Raw genomic sequence first — 18,514 nt, forward strand, 5'->3', positions numbered from 1 at the left:
TATGCTTTTCAGCCACATGGTTCTGAGTTCAGTCCCACTGTGTGGCACCTTGGACAAGTGTTTTCCTCTATAGCTCTATTCTGACCAAAGCATTGTGAGTGAATTTGGTAGATTGAAGCTGAAAGAAGCAGGCGGGGCTGCACGGTAAGATAGGTGCTGGCATGCCTGTGTGGTAAGAAGTTTGCTTCCCAACCACATTGTTCTAGGTTCAGTCCCACTGCATGGTACCTTGGGCAAGTGCCTTCTACTATAGCCTCAGGCCAACCAAAGCCTTGTGAGTGAATTTGGTAGAAGAAACTGAAAGAAGCCTGTTGAAATGACTTTCTCAGCTTATCAAACTTTAATGTAGGAAAAATTTACAATCTTCTATGTTAATAAACCATTATTGTTCCTGAAGGGTTTTTTTATACCTTCTATGGACAGCTCGAAGCTTACTAACTTCCTACACCTTGATGCTTGGATCTTACCTGTACACACACACACACACACACACACACATATATTGTATGCGTATCCATGAGCATGCATGTGTGTGTATGTGTGTGCAGTTTCATGTACATTTGTCGTAACAAACAAAAGAAAATATATGCAACACATAATGTATTAATGTTCAATGTATTTGGCTGAAAATCACCTGAATCATTGCTCTGAGAGATTCAGCAAATGGTTCAAATATTTGTATTTGTGCAGAGATATGTATTCAGATAATATATAAATATATATATATGTAAATCATAATGAAGATAATGATGATGATGATGATGATAATGATTATATATCTACATATATATATATATATGTAGGTTGCCCCTGGGAGCTCCTCTATGCTGATGACTTTGCCCTAATTACGGAGTCACTATCAGAACTAGAGGAGAAGTTTCAGGTGTGGAAGCAAGGTCTAGAATTGAAGGGCCTTAGAGTCAACCTAGCTAAAACCAAAATCCTAATAAGTAGGAAGGTAGATAAAACACAAACCCCTTCAGGTAGATGGCCCTGCTCAGTATGTAGAAAAGGAGTAGGTAGTAACTCTATAAGATGTACCCGGTGCAAGCTATGGACACATAAGAGGTGCAGCAACATCAAAGGCAGGTTAACTAGCAAGTTAGTTTTTGTTTGTGGCAGATGTTCAGGTGCAATAAAGACTGTAAACAAACAGGAGACAACTTCTATCTCATTCCAGGATGAAAAACTAGAGGTAGTCGATAGCTTCCGCTATCTGGGCGACCAAGTTAGTAGTGGGGGTGGGTGCGCTGAAAGTGTAGCTGCTAGAATAAGAATAGCCTGGGCAAAGTTTAGAGAGCTCTTACCCCTGCTGGCGACAAAGGGACTCTCACTCAGAGTAAAAGGCAGACTGTATGACGCATGCGTACGAACAGCCATGCTACATGGCAGTGAAACATGGGCTGTAACTGCTGAGGACATACGTAAGCTCGCAAGGAATGAAGCCAGTATGCTCCGTTGGATGTGTAATGTCAATGTGAATACCCGTCAGAGTGTAAGTATCTTGAGAGAAAAGCTGAACATTAGAAGCATCAGTTGTGGTGTGCAAGAGAGACGATTGCGCTGGTATGGACATGTGGTGAGAATGGACGAGGATAGCTGCGTGAAAAAGTGCCACACCCTAACAGTTGAGGGAACCCGTGGAAGAGGTAGGCCCAGGAAGACCTGGGCTGAGGTGGTGAGGCAAGACCTTCGTACATTGGGCCTCATCGAGGCGATGACTACTGACCGAGACCTTTGGAAATGTGCTGTGCGTGAGAAGACCCGGCAAGCCAAGTAAGATCTTTGCCAGTGCCCCTGGACTGGCTCTTGTGCGGGTGGCACATGAGATGCACCATTTTGAGCGTGGCCGTTGCCAGTACCGCCTGACTGGCTCCCGTAGGATTTTCGAGCGAGATCGTTGCCAGTGCCCCTGGACTGGCTTGTGCGGGTGGCACATAAAAGACACCATTTCGAGCGTGGCCGTTTTCGTGCGGGTGACACGTAAAAGCACCCACTACACTCTCTGAGTGGTTGGCATTAGGAAGGGCATCCAGCTGTAGAAACTCTGCCAAATTAGATTGGAGCCTGGTGTTGCCATCCGGTTTCACCAGTCCTCAGTCAAATCGTCCAACCCATGCTAGCATGGAAAACGGACGTTAAACGATGATGATGTATGTATTTATATGTATGTATGTATATGTATGTATATATATATATATATATAAATTGTAAATCCAAAAAATAACAACAAAACTACAAAGGATTCCGCGGTACACGTGTTTCAAGCTCTACATGTGTATAATATAATATAATATAATATAACATAATATAATATGTATATAATCTACAATGTAAAGCTATCCTCAGCCGCAAAATTATTTCTCTCCCAGGAAATTATACCACCTCGGCGTTGAAGTAGGAAGAAAGGTGTGATGTAAGAGGTGAAGATCCTTTCGGTATTCTGTATAGTACTATACCTCGTATCATTCTCCACCCAGACATAATCTCTCTGGTCCTCCGAAAACCTTCCATACCTTGCCACGATTCAGTGTGTAGTGTTAAGTTGGTGGTTAAGAACAATACAATACAATAAAAAGACATACACAGATATTCATGTAAAAAGTAAGAATAAACTTCTTAAAATAAAAATAAAACTTAAAATAAAATAAAATAAAATAAAAAAATAAAAAATAAAGGGAGTCATATCGGTGGGGCGGGTAATCTAGGAAGTAATAAGAGAAAGTCTGGATAGTCAAGTAAGCTACATCTAAGCTATTTAGATAGGTTGGTGAAGGGTGGTGAGGAACAATCTAAATGTAGAAGAAGAAGATAAAGTGATAAATAGAATAGATACAGAGATCTTAAAGGTCGTAAGGGAAAGATATGTATGAGCTGTGTCTGTCTATATCAGTGGTGGGTCGTAAATAAGAAGTGTCATGCCAGAATAGACTTGGAACATGAAACATGAAACATGATATTCTTGTGGTGAGTGGTCAGTGGTCAACCTAAGCGAATTACAAAAGTGTACTAACCTATCTACATATCCTTATCTAGATGAAGAAGGGTGAAGGAAGTGGAACGGGTAATTAAACATAGAAGACCTTAAAGAATTCATCAATAAACATGTCAACAAGAAAAGCGAAATACGTTATAAGGGGGAGGGGTTAGGTTTGGAGTTAAAATTCAAAAAGCAAAATTCAAAATACAGAGTAATATAGTATACTAGTGAAAGGAAATATTAGCACCCACATTAATAATGTAATGACTAAGAAATAAACAATAAAATAAGAACTAAAAAATATTAAAGAATAATAAAACTGATAAAAATAAAAATAAGAGATAAAACGTAAAAAATGAAAAACTTAAATATGAAGATATTTAAATATAATAAAATATAAAGGATAATGATAAACGGGTCAAAGTATAACCGATAAAACATAAGAAATACAAAGAAATTAACAATTAAAAAATTAAAAAATTAAAACATAACGAAACCGGAAGCAAAAGGGTATAAAATAAATGTAAAAGTATAAAGTGAAGTATATATATAAAAAAATATATATATATAAAAATATGAAAATAACGTAAAAATAGAAATAAAAAAATATAAAAATAAAAATAAAAGTAAAAGTAAAAAACACAACTTATAAGCAGTATACACACATATATATACCCACATACACACAGTGTTATTTCGTGTTATAACTTCGTATTGCAGTGTCCTTGGATGGTTTCGAGTCAGTGACTGAAGCTAGAACTATATCCATAGGTTTGGGATTATGGATCCGGTTAATTGAAAATTTGTGTAAACTAAAAATTAAAAATATGTGTAAACTAGAAATTAAAAATTTGTTTAAATTAAGTGGTCATAACCTAGTTCTTCGAGGGTAAACCAAAATACTGATGTATATAGTAAGGTTAGGGGTAGAGTACGGGCTATGTTATTTAGGTGTCTGGGTTGTGGTAGGTAGGAATAGTTAAATATATATGAGGTGTAGAAGTGCACATAACTAAAAGAGAGGATTTAAGGGTTATAATATCTAAAGGTTTTCATCAATTTGTGGATACAGGAGGGTTTGAAATCTGACCTCTTATTAATAAGTTTATTTTTATCAGGAAATTTAATAATTTTCAAAAGTTCAAGGGAGCATAACTGGCAACCAGTTCTATTATCTTTATACGTAGGGGCCGATCCAACAATAAACCATCTAAGGTTAAAATTAATCTTGTCATCCTTAAGCTCCCAAATTCTGCGAGATAATGAGGTGTTGTTAGCCTTATGTCTGAGTCTAAACGAAGATCCGTGGTTATAAAACCCAGATTTCCAGGATGAAGAGCATCCCAGGTATGTGAGGGTGTTAGTTTCTGTGATAATTTCGCAGGAGTATATTACGTTTTTAGCTAAGCAGTTTCCGCGTAACGGGCATGTTGTAGGTGTTACACAATTGCACCCGATTTTACACTTGTAAGGTCGTCTTATGTCTACATTTATGGGGTAACCGTTTGTAGTATTATTATCTATGCTAGTACCCGGGTGGTTAGGTTTAACGTTTACATTGTTGTTATAATTATAGCTGCTACTTCTATTTGGGTTGTTCGAAGATACCTTACATCTTATACTGTCAGTGGGGGTTTTGGGAATATCGGTGTTATGTTGATAATCATTAATCATTCTTAATCTAGCTTTTTTTATTTTGGTTTTGTTATGTTTAGATATAATACATTTCATATTAGGGAGGGTTGAATATGAGATTCTAATAGTTTTATTTGAAAAGATACTGCTATATTTGTGAGTGGGTGGAAAGTTCTTTGATATAATTGAGAATATCCTCTTACATAATTTACCTGTGACGGCTACATTGTATGGTATGTTATACCATATGTAGTTGCGTAATTTATTTTTACTTTGTTTGGAAATTCTTCTATTTTTATTATTATTATTCCTTTTATTATTATTATTCCTATCGCTAGGGCTTTCTTTGTGTGAACTACTATCTGTATGACTATTCTTATTATGTTCTCTTATCCTATGTCTATTATTATTCGTACTGGTTGTATCTGTACTTTTGTTTATGCTCGACTTATTTTCTATAGCACCATCCAGGGGTTTAATTCTATATTTTCTAATTCGATTACATGGAGGGTTTATGTTCCTGGTTTGTGCTTTGGGTGGATTATAATTAAACTTATTATCAAATGATATCGTCTGGGAGTACCCAGCGTTATAGAGGGCTTGATTGTAATGATGGGCATGTTCCTTGAAAATGTTTTCATTCGAGGATAGTTTGGTAAGTCTGTCCGAAACAGCCTGGCCGGTTGTGTTAATTATAGAGTGGGGGTGATTGGAAAGTGTGTTAATGTAACTAGTGGTTTCTTCAGGTTTCCTGTACGGGTGGTGGAGTCCTTCATCTAAGTCTAGTGTAGCATCCAGAAAATTAACCATCTTATAGTTAGTCATAAATTCAAGTTTTAAGTTGAAGGATTTGAAAAAATGTCTAATCTTTTTCCTAACTCTTTCAAGGGTGCTCTTGTTATTGGTAGGGTAAATAAAAAGAGCATCGTCTCTGTATAGACCCCCTTGGAGTTCTGGTACCACTGAGAATAGCCTCTTTAGTAGAAAGGCTCCGACTAAGTCAGTTACCTGAGCTGAGTCGCTCGAGCCCATAGCCACATTGAAGTTATCAGGGGTGTCCAACCTGGTCCAAAGTTTACCCTCGAATTCAACTATAGTTTTCCTAGCTAGGAGTATAATGTCTATTTTTTCTCTATCTATGAGGGAGAGGTCGCGGGCATAAATTAGGGACTTATTTAATAGGATAGGTGAAATACTAACATAATAATTAGATATATAGAATTGTATAAACGAAAAGTCTCTCTTACATTGGATAGAGTTGAACCAAATCAAAACGTCCTCAGTATTGACCCATATGTTGAGTGGGATGTGAGGTTTAATTCGTGGAATTACTCCGTCTAGGATAGTTTTACTTAGTCTGCCTATGTCTGATTTAGTAGGGCATATAAGCCTCACTTGTAATTTCTCTGGGAATCCTGTCTTATGGTCCTTAATAGTAATCCATGGTTCCTGGGGGATGAGTGGCTCCGTCCTTTCTAGTAAATTTAGCTTGGACGTGACTTCCTTTATTTTGTTGTTGATTTCTATTAGGTTATCTGATGACGTTACCTTGTATTTTTTATGGAGTTCCTTAACTATTAGCGATTTGTATGTATTAAAGTCCAGTTTATACCAGTTACCTGTTTTGTCTGCTGGTATGATTAAATTATCTTCATTTTTTATGGATTTTAAAAACTGTTTTAGTTCGTCCAGGTGGTTGTTGCTAACAGTACTGTGTTTTTTTTAGTTTGATTTTTCCTATAAATTCGAGGATATCCTTTTCGAAGCTTTCTAGTTCGGAGTTCGGTGGTGGGTTTCTTCTACTTTTAAATATTTTCTTGTTCATGATATCCTCCTGGTTGGTGCTTGGTTTGTTTTTATTTTTATTGTCAAAGTGATATGCGGCCCATCTAATTCACCTCAGGAAATCCGTGGTCCTGTGGATAAGGGCCGTCATGTAGGTGTCGTCCGTGTGTAGTGGTATGTCCTTGGGAGAGAAATTGGTGTGAATCCTTTGTATCATTGTTCATTTGTCAAGTATTAAAAGTTGACGTGGGCATGTAAATACCAGTCAGATGGACAACGTGAATCACGTAGGTAAATTGAAATTTAGAGGTAATACTTGACAATTGTAAGCACCTGTATATTCCAGCTAGTGGTTGCGGTAAAAGAATAAATTGTAAATCCCAAAAATAACAACAAAACTACAAAGGATTCCGCGGTACACGTGTTTCAAGCTTTATATGTGTATAATATAATATGTGTATAATTTACAATGTAAAGCTATCCTCAGCCGCAAAATTATTTCTCTCCCTGGAAATTATACCACCTCGGCGTTGAAGTAGGAAGAAAGGTGTGATGTAAGGGGTGAAGATCCTTTCGGTATTCTGTATAGTACTATACCTCGTATCATTCTCCACCCAGACATAATCTCTCTGGTCCTCCGAAAACCTTCCATACCTTGCCACGATTCAGTGTGTAGTGTTAAGTTGGTGGTTAAGAACAATACAATACAATAAAAAGACATACACAGATATTCATGTAAAAAAGTAAGAATAAATTTAAAATAAAACTAAATATATATATATATATGTATATATATATATTCATCATCATCATCATCATCATCGTTTAACGTCCGCTTTCCATGCTAGCATGGGTTGGACGATTTGACTGAGGACTGGTGAAACCGGATGGCAACACCAGGCTCCAGTCTGATTTGTCAGATTCATATATACATATATATATATATTTATGAATATATATATATATACATATATATATATATATACATACATACATATACATACATACATATAAATACATACATATACATATACATATATATATATATATATATATATATATATATATATATATATACACATACATACATATATAAATATATATATATATATATATATATATATATATATATATATATACATACATACATACATACATACATACATATATATATATATATATATATGCATGTATGTATATATAAGCACACACACACAAGTCATAAAGTCAATTATCTGTTCAAAACTTAGGCTTGAGTTATATGTGTATCTTGTTTGGTCTTTCCGTCTTGTTTGATATTTCCGTCTTGTTTGATATTTCCGTCTTGTTTGGTATTTCCGTCTTGTTTGATATTTCCGTCTTGTTTGATATTTCCGTCTTGTTTGGTATTTCCGTCTTGTTTGATATTTCCGTCTTGTTTGGTATTTCCGTCTTGTTTGATATTTCCGTCTTGTTTGATATTTCCGTCTTGTTTGATCTTTCTGTCTTGTTTGGTATTTCCGTCTTGTTTGATATTTCCGTCTTGTTTGATATTTCTGTCTTGTTTGATATTTCCGTCTTGTTTGGTATTTCCGTCTTGTTTGATATTTCCGTCTTGTTTGGTATTTCCGTCTTGTTTGATATTTCCGTCTTGTTTGATATTTCCGTCTTGTTTGATCTTTCTGTCTTGTTTGGTATTTCCGTCTTGTTTGATATTTCCATCTTGTTTGATATTTCCGTCTTGTTTGACATGTGTGTCTCGTATGATTCAGGTGACTGGTTTTTTCTTGTTTCCACTTGTAAATTTACGAGATGAACTTTTATATGGGTAAACAACTTCTCTGACTTCTTCTCACTTAAATGAAACTTCAAATTATTCAATCCGCTATCGTGAAAATCTTTCATACTTAAAAGCTTAAATCTGAAACAAAATAAATATATCCTGATAAAGCAACATTTAATTCAGTGATATTATGCATACGATATACATGTATAATATAAATATAATTCACACACCTACACACATTATATATACATACATACGTATATGTATGTGTATATATATATATATATATATATATATATATATATATATATATCATCGTCGTTTAACGTCCGCTTTTCATGCTAGCATGGGTTGGACGATTTGACTGAGGACTGGTGAAACCAGATGGCTACACCAGGCTCCAATCTGATTTGGCAGAGTTTCTACAGCTGGATGCCCTTCCTAACGCCAACCACTCTGAGAGTGCAGTGGGTGCTTTTACGTGTCAGCAGCACGAACGCCAGTCAGGTGGTACTGGCAACGGCCACGCTCAAAATGGTGTATTTTATGTGCCACCCGCACAAGAGCCAGTCCAGGGGCACTGGCAACGATCTCACTCGAAAGTCTTTAACATATATATATATATATATATATATGTAAATATACTTTTCTACTCAAAGCACAAGGCCCGAAATTTTTGGCGAGGGAGCCCTCTCGATTAGATCAACCCCAGTATGCAACTGGCACTTCTAAGCAATTCGCTCGACATACTGACATTTCTGCCAGGTCGCTGCCTTTCAATATATATAAATATTGAACAATGGCAAAGAGTGGTCAACACTACATGGTTAAACAAAGATTCGTTATTTGTGTATTATGGCTCCCATTGGTTTCATGTTAAGGAATACCCCAACAATTACCAAGCGTATTATTACATGGAACATAAGTGTTCATCTCCAGTTTGGATTAAAACACAGAAAGTCACAAGAACTGGTACTTATTTCATCGACCCCAAAGTTGACCTCGGTGCAATTTCAACTCAGAACATAAAGACAAATGAAATGCTGCTTATTTGTCCACATTGTTTTGAATTAATTATGTATTATCTTGTAGTGTTCAAATTTTGATGAGGTAACTATTAATTTTTAGAAAAGATTTTGTAGGGTTGGTGTGAGAGGCTAGATCTGGACAATTCGAACATAAAGACAAGTTGAATATTTTAGCTGGATATGGCCAGTTTAAATGCTAAAGGGTTAGTGCTGGTCATATTTTCAGACTCATAGAAGCATCTGTTATCTATTAGCCATGAAATCCCTGTGACATACAGAAATCCATAAAACCCCAGAGACGCTTATATCCATCTTTTAACCATTCTTATTGGATTTCATAACTATAGATGAGGGACGCTCTGTGATATGGATAGTGTTGACTACTTTTAATTCATATGATCTTGATTAACTAATTAGCATTTTTCTCTCTATTCCCTTATCAATTTTTTTGCAAATTATACTTACCTGTCTTTATTTGGCACTCCTTGAATATGTTTTAGCATAGTATAGCGTGCAACCAGTAGTGAGTGACGATGAATATTATAGCTGTGATGCGCAATTCTGAAAAATAGAAATCAGTCACTGAATATTTTTAATATTGGCAATTGATGAACTGAAATATATTGAGTGAAAAAGCAATTTTATATTATGATCTCTTTGCAGCTTCTACTGACCAGTCTTTCTTCCTTCTACAAAATGGTGGGTAATCATGCAGCTCTATTACAAGAATCTACTCTGTCCCCTTGATAGTTTTTGGTTGTGGCAGATGCTCAGGAGCAATAAACACTGAAAATGTGCAGAGAACAACTTCCGTCACATTCCAGGGAGAGAAACTAGATGTAGTTGACAGCTTCCGCTATCTGGGTGACCAAGTTAGTAGCAGGGGAGGATATGCTGAAAGTGTAGCTGCTAGAATAAGAATAGCCTGGGCAAAATTCAGAGAGCTCTTATCTCTGCTGGTGACAAAGGACCTCTCACTCAGAGTAAAAAGGTAGACTGTATGACACGTGTATGAACAGCCATGCTACATGGCAGTGAAACATAGGCTGTGACTGCTGAGGGCATGCGTAAGCTTGCAAGGAATGAAGCTAGTATGCTCCGATGGATGTGTAATGTCAGTGTGCATACTCGACAGAGTGTAAGTAACTTGAGAGAAAAGTTGGACCTAAGAAGCATCAGATGCGGTGTGCAAAAGAGACGACTGTGCTGGTATGGTCATGTGGTGAGAATGGATGAGGAAAGCTGTCTTCATCTTTTGCTTTTTTGTGAATTCTACCTTTATATCATCATCATCATTTAACGTCCGCTTTCCATGCTAGCATGGGTTGGACGATTTGACTGAGGACTGGTGCAACCGGATGGCTACACCAGGCTCCAATCTAATTTGGCAGAGTTTCTACAGCTGGATGCCCTTCCTAACGCCAACCACTCAGAGAGTGTAAATATATATATATATATATATATATATATATATATATATATATATATATATATGTATGTATATATATATATATATATATGTATGTATATATATATATATATACGTATGTATATATATATATATATACATATATATATATATATATATATATATATATATATATATATATATATATATATGTATATATATGTATATATATGTATATATATGTATATATATGTATATATATGTATATATATATATATATATGTATATATATATATATATATATATGTATATATATATATATATATATATATATATATATATATATATATATATATCTATATCTATATATATATATATATATATCTATATCTATATATATATATATATATATCTATATCTATATATATATATATATATATATATGTATATATATATATATATATATATATATATATATATATATATATATATATATATATATATATATATATATATATATATATATATATATATATATATATATATATATATATCTATATCTATATATATATATATATATATATATATATATCATCATCATCATCATATATATATATATTCTGTCAAGTGATTGGCATTAGGTAGGGCATCCAGCTGTAGAAACCACGTCAAAGCAAATATTAGAACTTGGCATAGCCCACTTCCTTGTCTTTTCATGTTAAACCATTCAACCCATTGCCGTATACTAAATGGAATATTAAATGATGATGATGATGATGACGATGATGATAAATATGGTTGACATTATAAGAATTTAATAACATTTGAGTTCCACTTTTTAATCCAATATTTACATGCTGTGATTCATAGCTTTATACATCAAAACACACCACCACCCATCATCTCTCGAACAGCCACTCATCATCTCTCTCTCTCTGTCTCACCTTCTGTATACAGTACTATTCCACTACTTTTCACCCACCTCATCATAACTGGTCCCCCACTACACACACTTTATCATTTCCTCAACCTCTCAACTCTTGAATCTCTGCAGTTGTCACCTACTCTTCCCTACCTCCTTTGCTTATCATCCACTCAACACTTGCTTGTTATTCCTTATGTCACCTCCTGAGGAGAATTAGGTGTCACTGTTAAGGACACAGTGGTGCCTTACTGATGAGTTACAGTTTATTAATTTTGTACCCTTCAATCAATAAGTTTCAATTATTTAATTATTTATCCTTTATCTGCTACTAGTTTCAGTCATTGGGCTGTGGCCATGCTGGGGCACCACCTTAAAGAATTTTTGGCTAAATAAATCAACCTTTGTACTTATTATCTTTTTTTTTTTTAGCCTGAACTTATTCTATCAGTCCATTTTGCTGAACTGCTAAATTACAAGAACTAAACACACCAACACCAGTTGTCAACACACACACACACACACACACACACACACACACACTCACATACACACACACACATGCACACACTCAAAAGGTTTCTTTCAGTTTCCATCTACCAAATCCACTCACAAGGCTTCGGTCAGCCTGGGCTTATAATAGATGTTTGCTCAAGGTGTCATGCCAGTAAGCCTGATCCCAGAACCATGTGGTTGGGAAGCAATCTTCTCATCACACAGCCATACCTGTGCATGAAACTGTTGTCAGGACAGTTCAAGCTTTATCTAAATATTTAAACTGTATCTGCTCCTACATGTTCATTGCTGACATAAATGGTAAGTTCACCTGTCACCAATTATAAATTGCATGTCTTACCTGTTATATAGATCATCATCTTCTCCTCCCCAACCAAAATAACGATTGGAAAAACCATTTACTTTCTGAAATTCTTCCTTTTTCATTGCTACAACACCACCAAACAAAGTGTTGTATGGTAACCTATAATGACGAATACAGCACAATTGAAAAGCATTCCACAAGTGTTAAGCTTCAACAAAATGAATGTGAGTGTGCATGGAAACAAATGTTTTTTTTTTATATACATGTATAAATATATTAGTGAATCCAAACAAAGAAGAACAAAGAAGAAAAAGCAGTAATGCAAGGACGTGGTACAAAATTACTATTTATAAATCTCACAGAGTGAGATATTCAGCAACAGTATAACCCAGAATTTGCAATATGCAGATATTGTTTTGAGCTGAGTGGGGGTCTAGATTCCCTTGTTTGAAAATATAAGGACACAGATCATGTCGTATAACCAGCTGGAGACGATGTCTCCTGGGGCTAAATTACAGCAACATTAATCCTAAACTAGGACTGCCATGTTATGTTGGAAAGCAATCTTTACTGTGACGTAGTACAAGTATTGTATTATCAGGCACTCAGGAAAGGAAGGAAAGAAGATTTAACATTTTGAGCAAAGATCTTCTTCAGAAATAGAGGAAAGTCCAAAGGAAGGGAAGACAGAGGAAGAAAATCACCGATGATACGCATGTGGTTACATTTTGAAATGACCGGAAGGGAATGGGTGAAGAAAAAGTTCTTTCTAAGACAGGAGAGTGTAAGAGAAGGAGATATGTGTGTGTATGTGCAATTCACAACATTATGAGGCTTTGAAAAACAGCTGCTCTCGCAAACCAAAATAAAATTTGGTATTTTGCGGAGGGTCAAAGTTGGTAACAAAAACAGGACAGTGGAGACATACAATAAACCATACGTAAACAAACATAGAGGGCCATTTGGCCAGATGAAGTAAGGTAGTTCACAGTAAAAGAACAAAAAAAACCTAATTTTCAAACTCTTAGGTTCACAGCGAACTTTCTTCTTGGTGAGTTGATGACAGCAAACTCTCCTGGGATGAATTGATGGCAGTGAACTTACCTGTAATCAAGCTATCAAACATTAGCCCTATAGCCATAGGTGTGGGAATTAAATTTGCTTAGGGGATATAAGCCCAGGTTCAAACGTTTTTACAAACAAGCTTGAAGTTTTCAATCTTAATATCAAAACAAACACAAGTATAATAATCCTTTTGCTTCAGGCAAAAGGCTTGAACTTTTAAGGGGTGGGAGCTTATCTATTACATTGACCCCACTACTAGACTGCTACATATTTTGTTTCCCCCAAAAGGATGAAAAGAAAAGCTGACTGATGGAAATGGAACCCAGAATGTACTGGACAGAATGCTATTAAGCTCTTTGTCCAGCATGCTAATAATTCTGCCAGCTCACCACCTTAAATGCAAGTGTAATAACAATAACTATTATTGTATTTGTACATCAATCAAGCCAGATAAATCCAATGATGGAAAAGTAATGTTTCTACATTTGTTCATTTTGGCATTGAAGTTTTTCCAGAGGATATTCAAAGCATTTTTATTGCCACACAAAACTTTTAACGGGTACTCTTGCACCACCTGCACCCTTTGTTCCCAAGTCTGTGCCTTTAACATTTAAACCAGCTAAATTTCAGTCTAAATATTCTACCTGTTTTATGTTCAAACAAGTCAGTTCTAGCCTCTCACACCTATTGTATGAAGTCATTCTAAATATAAAGAATCACATTGAAGCTACAAGATAAGACATGATTGATTGCAAACAATGTGAAGAAATAAGCATTAAATTTGACATGATAATCTGGTTAATCCCCTAGTAACTTTTCAAAACCTATCTACGTATAATACTGTTACGAACGCCCGCACGCGAAGCACCTCCTCAACACCGAAGGGGGGGGGGGGGGAATCACGCACGCGCGAACGTTCAACACTCAGTGAGCCAGCAAAATTCGTCTGTCGGTACAATCCTGGCCGATAATAAAGCCCCGGCTGGAGCACGTAACGGAGAACAACACAGGCAAATAGGACAGGGAAGAAGAAACAACACAAAGACCATGCGTTGGGTAACCTTTTCTTTTTACATCACAGAATACATTTAAAACATTAGAATAGAGCATTACATAATAACAATTCCAATACATGGCATGACAGTTCAATAACGTTGACAAAGTTTCCAAACAATTATAAGCTTTCCAATCATTTTTACATCGCAAAGTTCGTGTCTCAAGTTTCATTTGACAACAAAGTTCTTCTGCTTCTTTCTTTTGTATTTCTTTTCTTTTCCTTTCTTTTAGAAGCAGTTAACAACTCAGAGTTCTTTTTTCTCTAAAATAATATAAAAGCACATTTACCAACAACGAAGTTCATTTCCTTCAGGTCTGCTACTTCCACTGACCAAGGTAGTCTGCCACTACGATTCCGTCTCTCTCTGTCCCTCTCTATACATTTCTGCTGACCATAGCTTTATCCGTCAGACTTATAATCCTTCATCTTCATTTCTCTGTCCCTCTCTATACATTTCTGCTGACCATAGCTTTATCCGTCAGACTTATAATCCTTCATCTTCATTTCTCTGTCCCTCTCTATACATTTCTGCTGACCATAGCTTTATCCGTCAGACTTATTCTTCTCACTCGACTGGCCCCATCTCAACGGGCAAACTGCTGTCTCCCAACCGCTCCGGCTGGCTGCTACAACCCAACTGCCTCGGCTAGCTGCTACCGCTCGACTGCCCTTGCTGGCTCCCAGAACTCCACTGGCCAAATTCTCTGCTAACTGCTTTTGCCGCCAATTCTTGTTCTCCTATTCATCCCAAATACCATAGCTCATTGTGCTACCCTACCCCCTGCCAAGATGGGTCGGTCGGTACACTCCTATCCTGCCGTTTTTGAACTTTCGCTGACCGGAAAGGGGCAGCTACGCTAAAACTAGCTGTGGTTGCCGACAAGACGAAGGAAATACCATTCTCCCCAACTGACCAGAGTACGGGTTCAAAACCCAGCCCGGGAGATAGGGATATAATGCCAACTGTATTTTCGGTCGTCGCATCAATACATTCCAGATACTGAGAAAAATTAATGGACAAAAACTTTGTTGGCTTCAAACAAACTACATCCCTTTTGAATTATATTCTATCACAAACAGGTCATATGGAATTCCTTTTATACTCTTGCAGAGACTATCCAGAAATGTTATATTTTTTTCATTCCAATGTAAAATTTACCAGTCTGAAAGAAAATACACTTTAGTATCCACATTTCTCCGTCAAATGTAATTCTTATCAATTCACATTATTTTGAATTGATCATACATTATCTTGTAGCTTCAAGACTTTAATGATGTGATTGTTTATTTATTAGCACTTAGGCATGTGAGGTCGGATCTGGCTTGTTTGAGCATAAAACAAATAGAAAATTTGGGCCAGATATGGCTGCTTTCGTGCTAAAAGGTTGATAAGGGTTTTAAAAAGCCTACCAAAGTTGGAAGCTCAATTTATTTTCATGTTTCTACCAACCACAGATAAGCTCTTCTCATGCCAGTGACACATAAAAGACAGCTGGTACACTCACACTCTGTGGAGTGGTTGGCATTAGAAAGGGCATCCAGCCGGAGAAACCAGACTGAAGCCTGTTGCAGCTCACTAGGTTATCAGTCCCAGCCAAACCATCTTACCCAACAAAAACCAATGCTAAATGGTGATGATGATGATGGTGATGAATACATAGAAGTTGTAAAAACATTCAACTTATCTCTATAACCTTCTATTTTTTCTAGCTTTTCTTTTTGCTTTTAGTTTACTCTTTGATATAATAGTTATTATATACCAGCAGATGTTTGGGATATAAATTAACAGCAAGTTCTGTATCATAGTAACAAGTGAGAGTTTTCAAACAGATTAATTTGTACAAATACTGTCAAACGAAGACATGTTATCAGAAATTAGGTGTTCGTCAGCCTTGTTACTAGGAAATGATATTTGATTAAGTTTTACTTTCTTCCATTAATCCTCACAGTTACACTATTTTCTTCACTGCTCCCTACACTGAACTGATATCCTTTACACTCAACTCATTCCGTATCTCTAATCATTTGTCACTCTACTTTCACTCAGTGCACTTTTCTACACATTCACCTTTTACCCCTCTTGTATAATATTCTGTTTCATATTCACATTGTACCTGGACCTCACATCTCTTTCTTCATATTCTCTCTCTCTTTCTCACTTTCCAGGTGAACAAATCATGCATTCACCTCTTCAGCAAGACACCTGCTTCTCTCCCTCTATCATAGTCCCTTATTCCTTCAGACTGTATCCTGCTTGGTTGTGGGGTCTTATCTTGTGTCTTATCTTGTGGATACTTGATGGCATTACCAGTGCTGGAGCCACACAAAAAGCATCCAGTATGTGCTTCTGAGTTGGCATTAGGAAGGGCATCAGGCTGTAGAAACCATGCCAAAACAGACATAGAATCTGGCAGGGTCCTCTGGTTCATCTGTTCTTGGCAAACCGTCCAACCCATGCCAGCATGGAAAAAAGAATGTTAAGTGATGATGATAGGGGTACTTACTGATAATTCATTTTGTCCACAGCAACAGACATATGTCTTGGAGTTTCTTCACAATCATAGATGTTTTTATCATTTTCAGGAATTAAGTCAATATCATGGAAAATAAAACAGCTATAATTATAGTGTTTGAGCGATTCTGCAAAACCGACATTCATGAGCATCCCTCGATTGAAGGCAAATGAATCACACTGAAATAAATTTGAAATGGAAAAAAAATACATGTAATATAGATTATTAAAAAATAAATAGCATACAGTTCATATTTATTTGGAAATTTTTTATCAAGAATAATTGATTCAGTGTTAAAGGAAATGTTAGCATGTTAGCATCCAGCTGTAAAAATCATGCCAAAACTAACCTTGCCTGTACTAGTGCCACATAAAAAGCACTGGTGTTAGGAAGGGCATCCAGCCATAAAACCCCTTCCAAAACAGACACAGGAGCCTGTGGTAGTCTTCTACCTGGCTGGCTCCTGTCAAGCGTCCAATCCATGCATGCAAGGAAGACGAATGTTAAACAATGATGATGATGATAAATATATATATATCATTAACAATTAATGTCCATTTTCTGCACTAGTATGTGTTGAACAGTTCAATTGTACTCCAGTGTCTGCTTTGGCATGGTTTCTATGACTGGATGCCCTCCTAAATGCCAACCACTTTACAGTGGTGCACTGGGTGCTTTTTTTTCCATAACACCAGCATAAGTAGGGTTGCCATTCAGTTTGCATAACTACAAACCCAAGATAAGACCAGTAATTTATGCGAGGGGATATGATGCTTAAAGTATGAAAGAAAGGAGTTGGGAGACAGCAGGTTTTTGCAGAGCAGCTACATAATTACTCAGATTTAGAAGAGAGGGTCAGAATGATTTTTGAGAGCTACAAGTCCAGGTGGCTCCTCAAAGAAGAAGATGAATATATGTGAGTGGGGAATGGAGGAACATGTAGTGTTGATGGCAGTTTGCAACTGTAAAGATTGGGGATGGATGCAGGGAGTGATGGCTGACCAATGATGCATGAGTTGAGGGATGTAGAAAAGAGCAGGGGAGAATGGATTGTAATCATGATAGTAATGATAATACAGTTTACAAACGGAGGAGGACACGAGAGAAGTGATACGACATTGAGCAGGCTGCAGGAGTCGGCTGAAGAAGGGATAGAGAGGCAGGCATAGAGGATGAAGGGAGATAATTTAGTGGTCCAGTTGGGGTGGGGGGATCAGTGTAAAGTGTGAGTGAAGAGAATGACATTTAATGGATGAAGAATGACTGACAAGTGAAATGGTTTCCAATAGCAAGAAAAAGTGGGATGCTTGCAAGGATAGGAAGCTGCGGGGAGAGTGATGAGATGTGATGGGATAGATATTCAGAGGCATTGGGTGAGGTTCCCATTTGTGCATATACATTGACACAGCGTTTCCGCAAGTCATTAAATAGTAATATAGTATTCTAAATGGGATATGACAAAATGTTAGATATTAAAAAATTTGTTCTATCCTTAACAAAATAGGATTATGTTTTAGTTCTTTTCAAACTCCCCCT

At 36.4% G+C, this 18,514-nt stretch overlaps 1 protein-coding gene and 1 long non-coding RNA gene across 5 annotated transcripts in view; one reads left to right on the forward strand and one right to left on the reverse strand.

The window, feature by feature from the left end:
* Positions 1–7,567: 7,567 nt before the first annotated feature.
* LOC106877819 (beta1,4-N-acetylgalactosaminyltransferase B) overlaps positions 7,568–18,514 on the reverse strand; it is a 43,157-nt gene continuing 32,210 nt past the window's right edge. For all 4 annotated transcript variants that reach the window (XM_089337560.1, XM_089337563.1, XM_089337561.1 and 1 more), the window contains 4 exons: positions 16,970–17,157; positions 12,380–12,502; positions 9,659–9,754; positions 7,568–8,300 (listed from right to left, as the gene is read on the reverse strand). In XM_089337560.1, coding sequence (XP_089193686.1) covers positions 7,658–8,300; positions 9,659–9,754; positions 12,380–12,502; positions 16,970–17,157 — 1,050 coding nt within the window. In that variant the 3' untranslated portion in view covers positions 7,568–7,657. The remainder of the gene's footprint in view (positions 8,301–9,658; positions 9,755–12,379; positions 12,503–16,969; positions 17,158–18,514) is intronic.
* Positions 14,155–18,514, forward strand: part of LOC149131855 (uncharacterized) — a 13,830-nt gene continuing 9,470 nt past the window's right edge. The window contains exon 1 of the long non-coding RNA XR_016237433.1: positions 14,155–14,464. This is a non-coding gene — a long non-coding RNA (uncharacterized LOC149131855). The remainder of the gene's footprint in view (positions 14,465–18,514) is intronic.

Source organism: Octopus bimaculoides, chromosome 19, assembly GCF_046866305.1.
Source record: "Octopus bimaculoides isolate indiv1 chromosome 19, ASM4686630v1, whole genome shotgun sequence".
Lineage (NCBI taxonomy): Eukaryota > Metazoa > Mollusca > Cephalopoda > Octopoda > Octopodidae > Octopus > Octopus bimaculoides.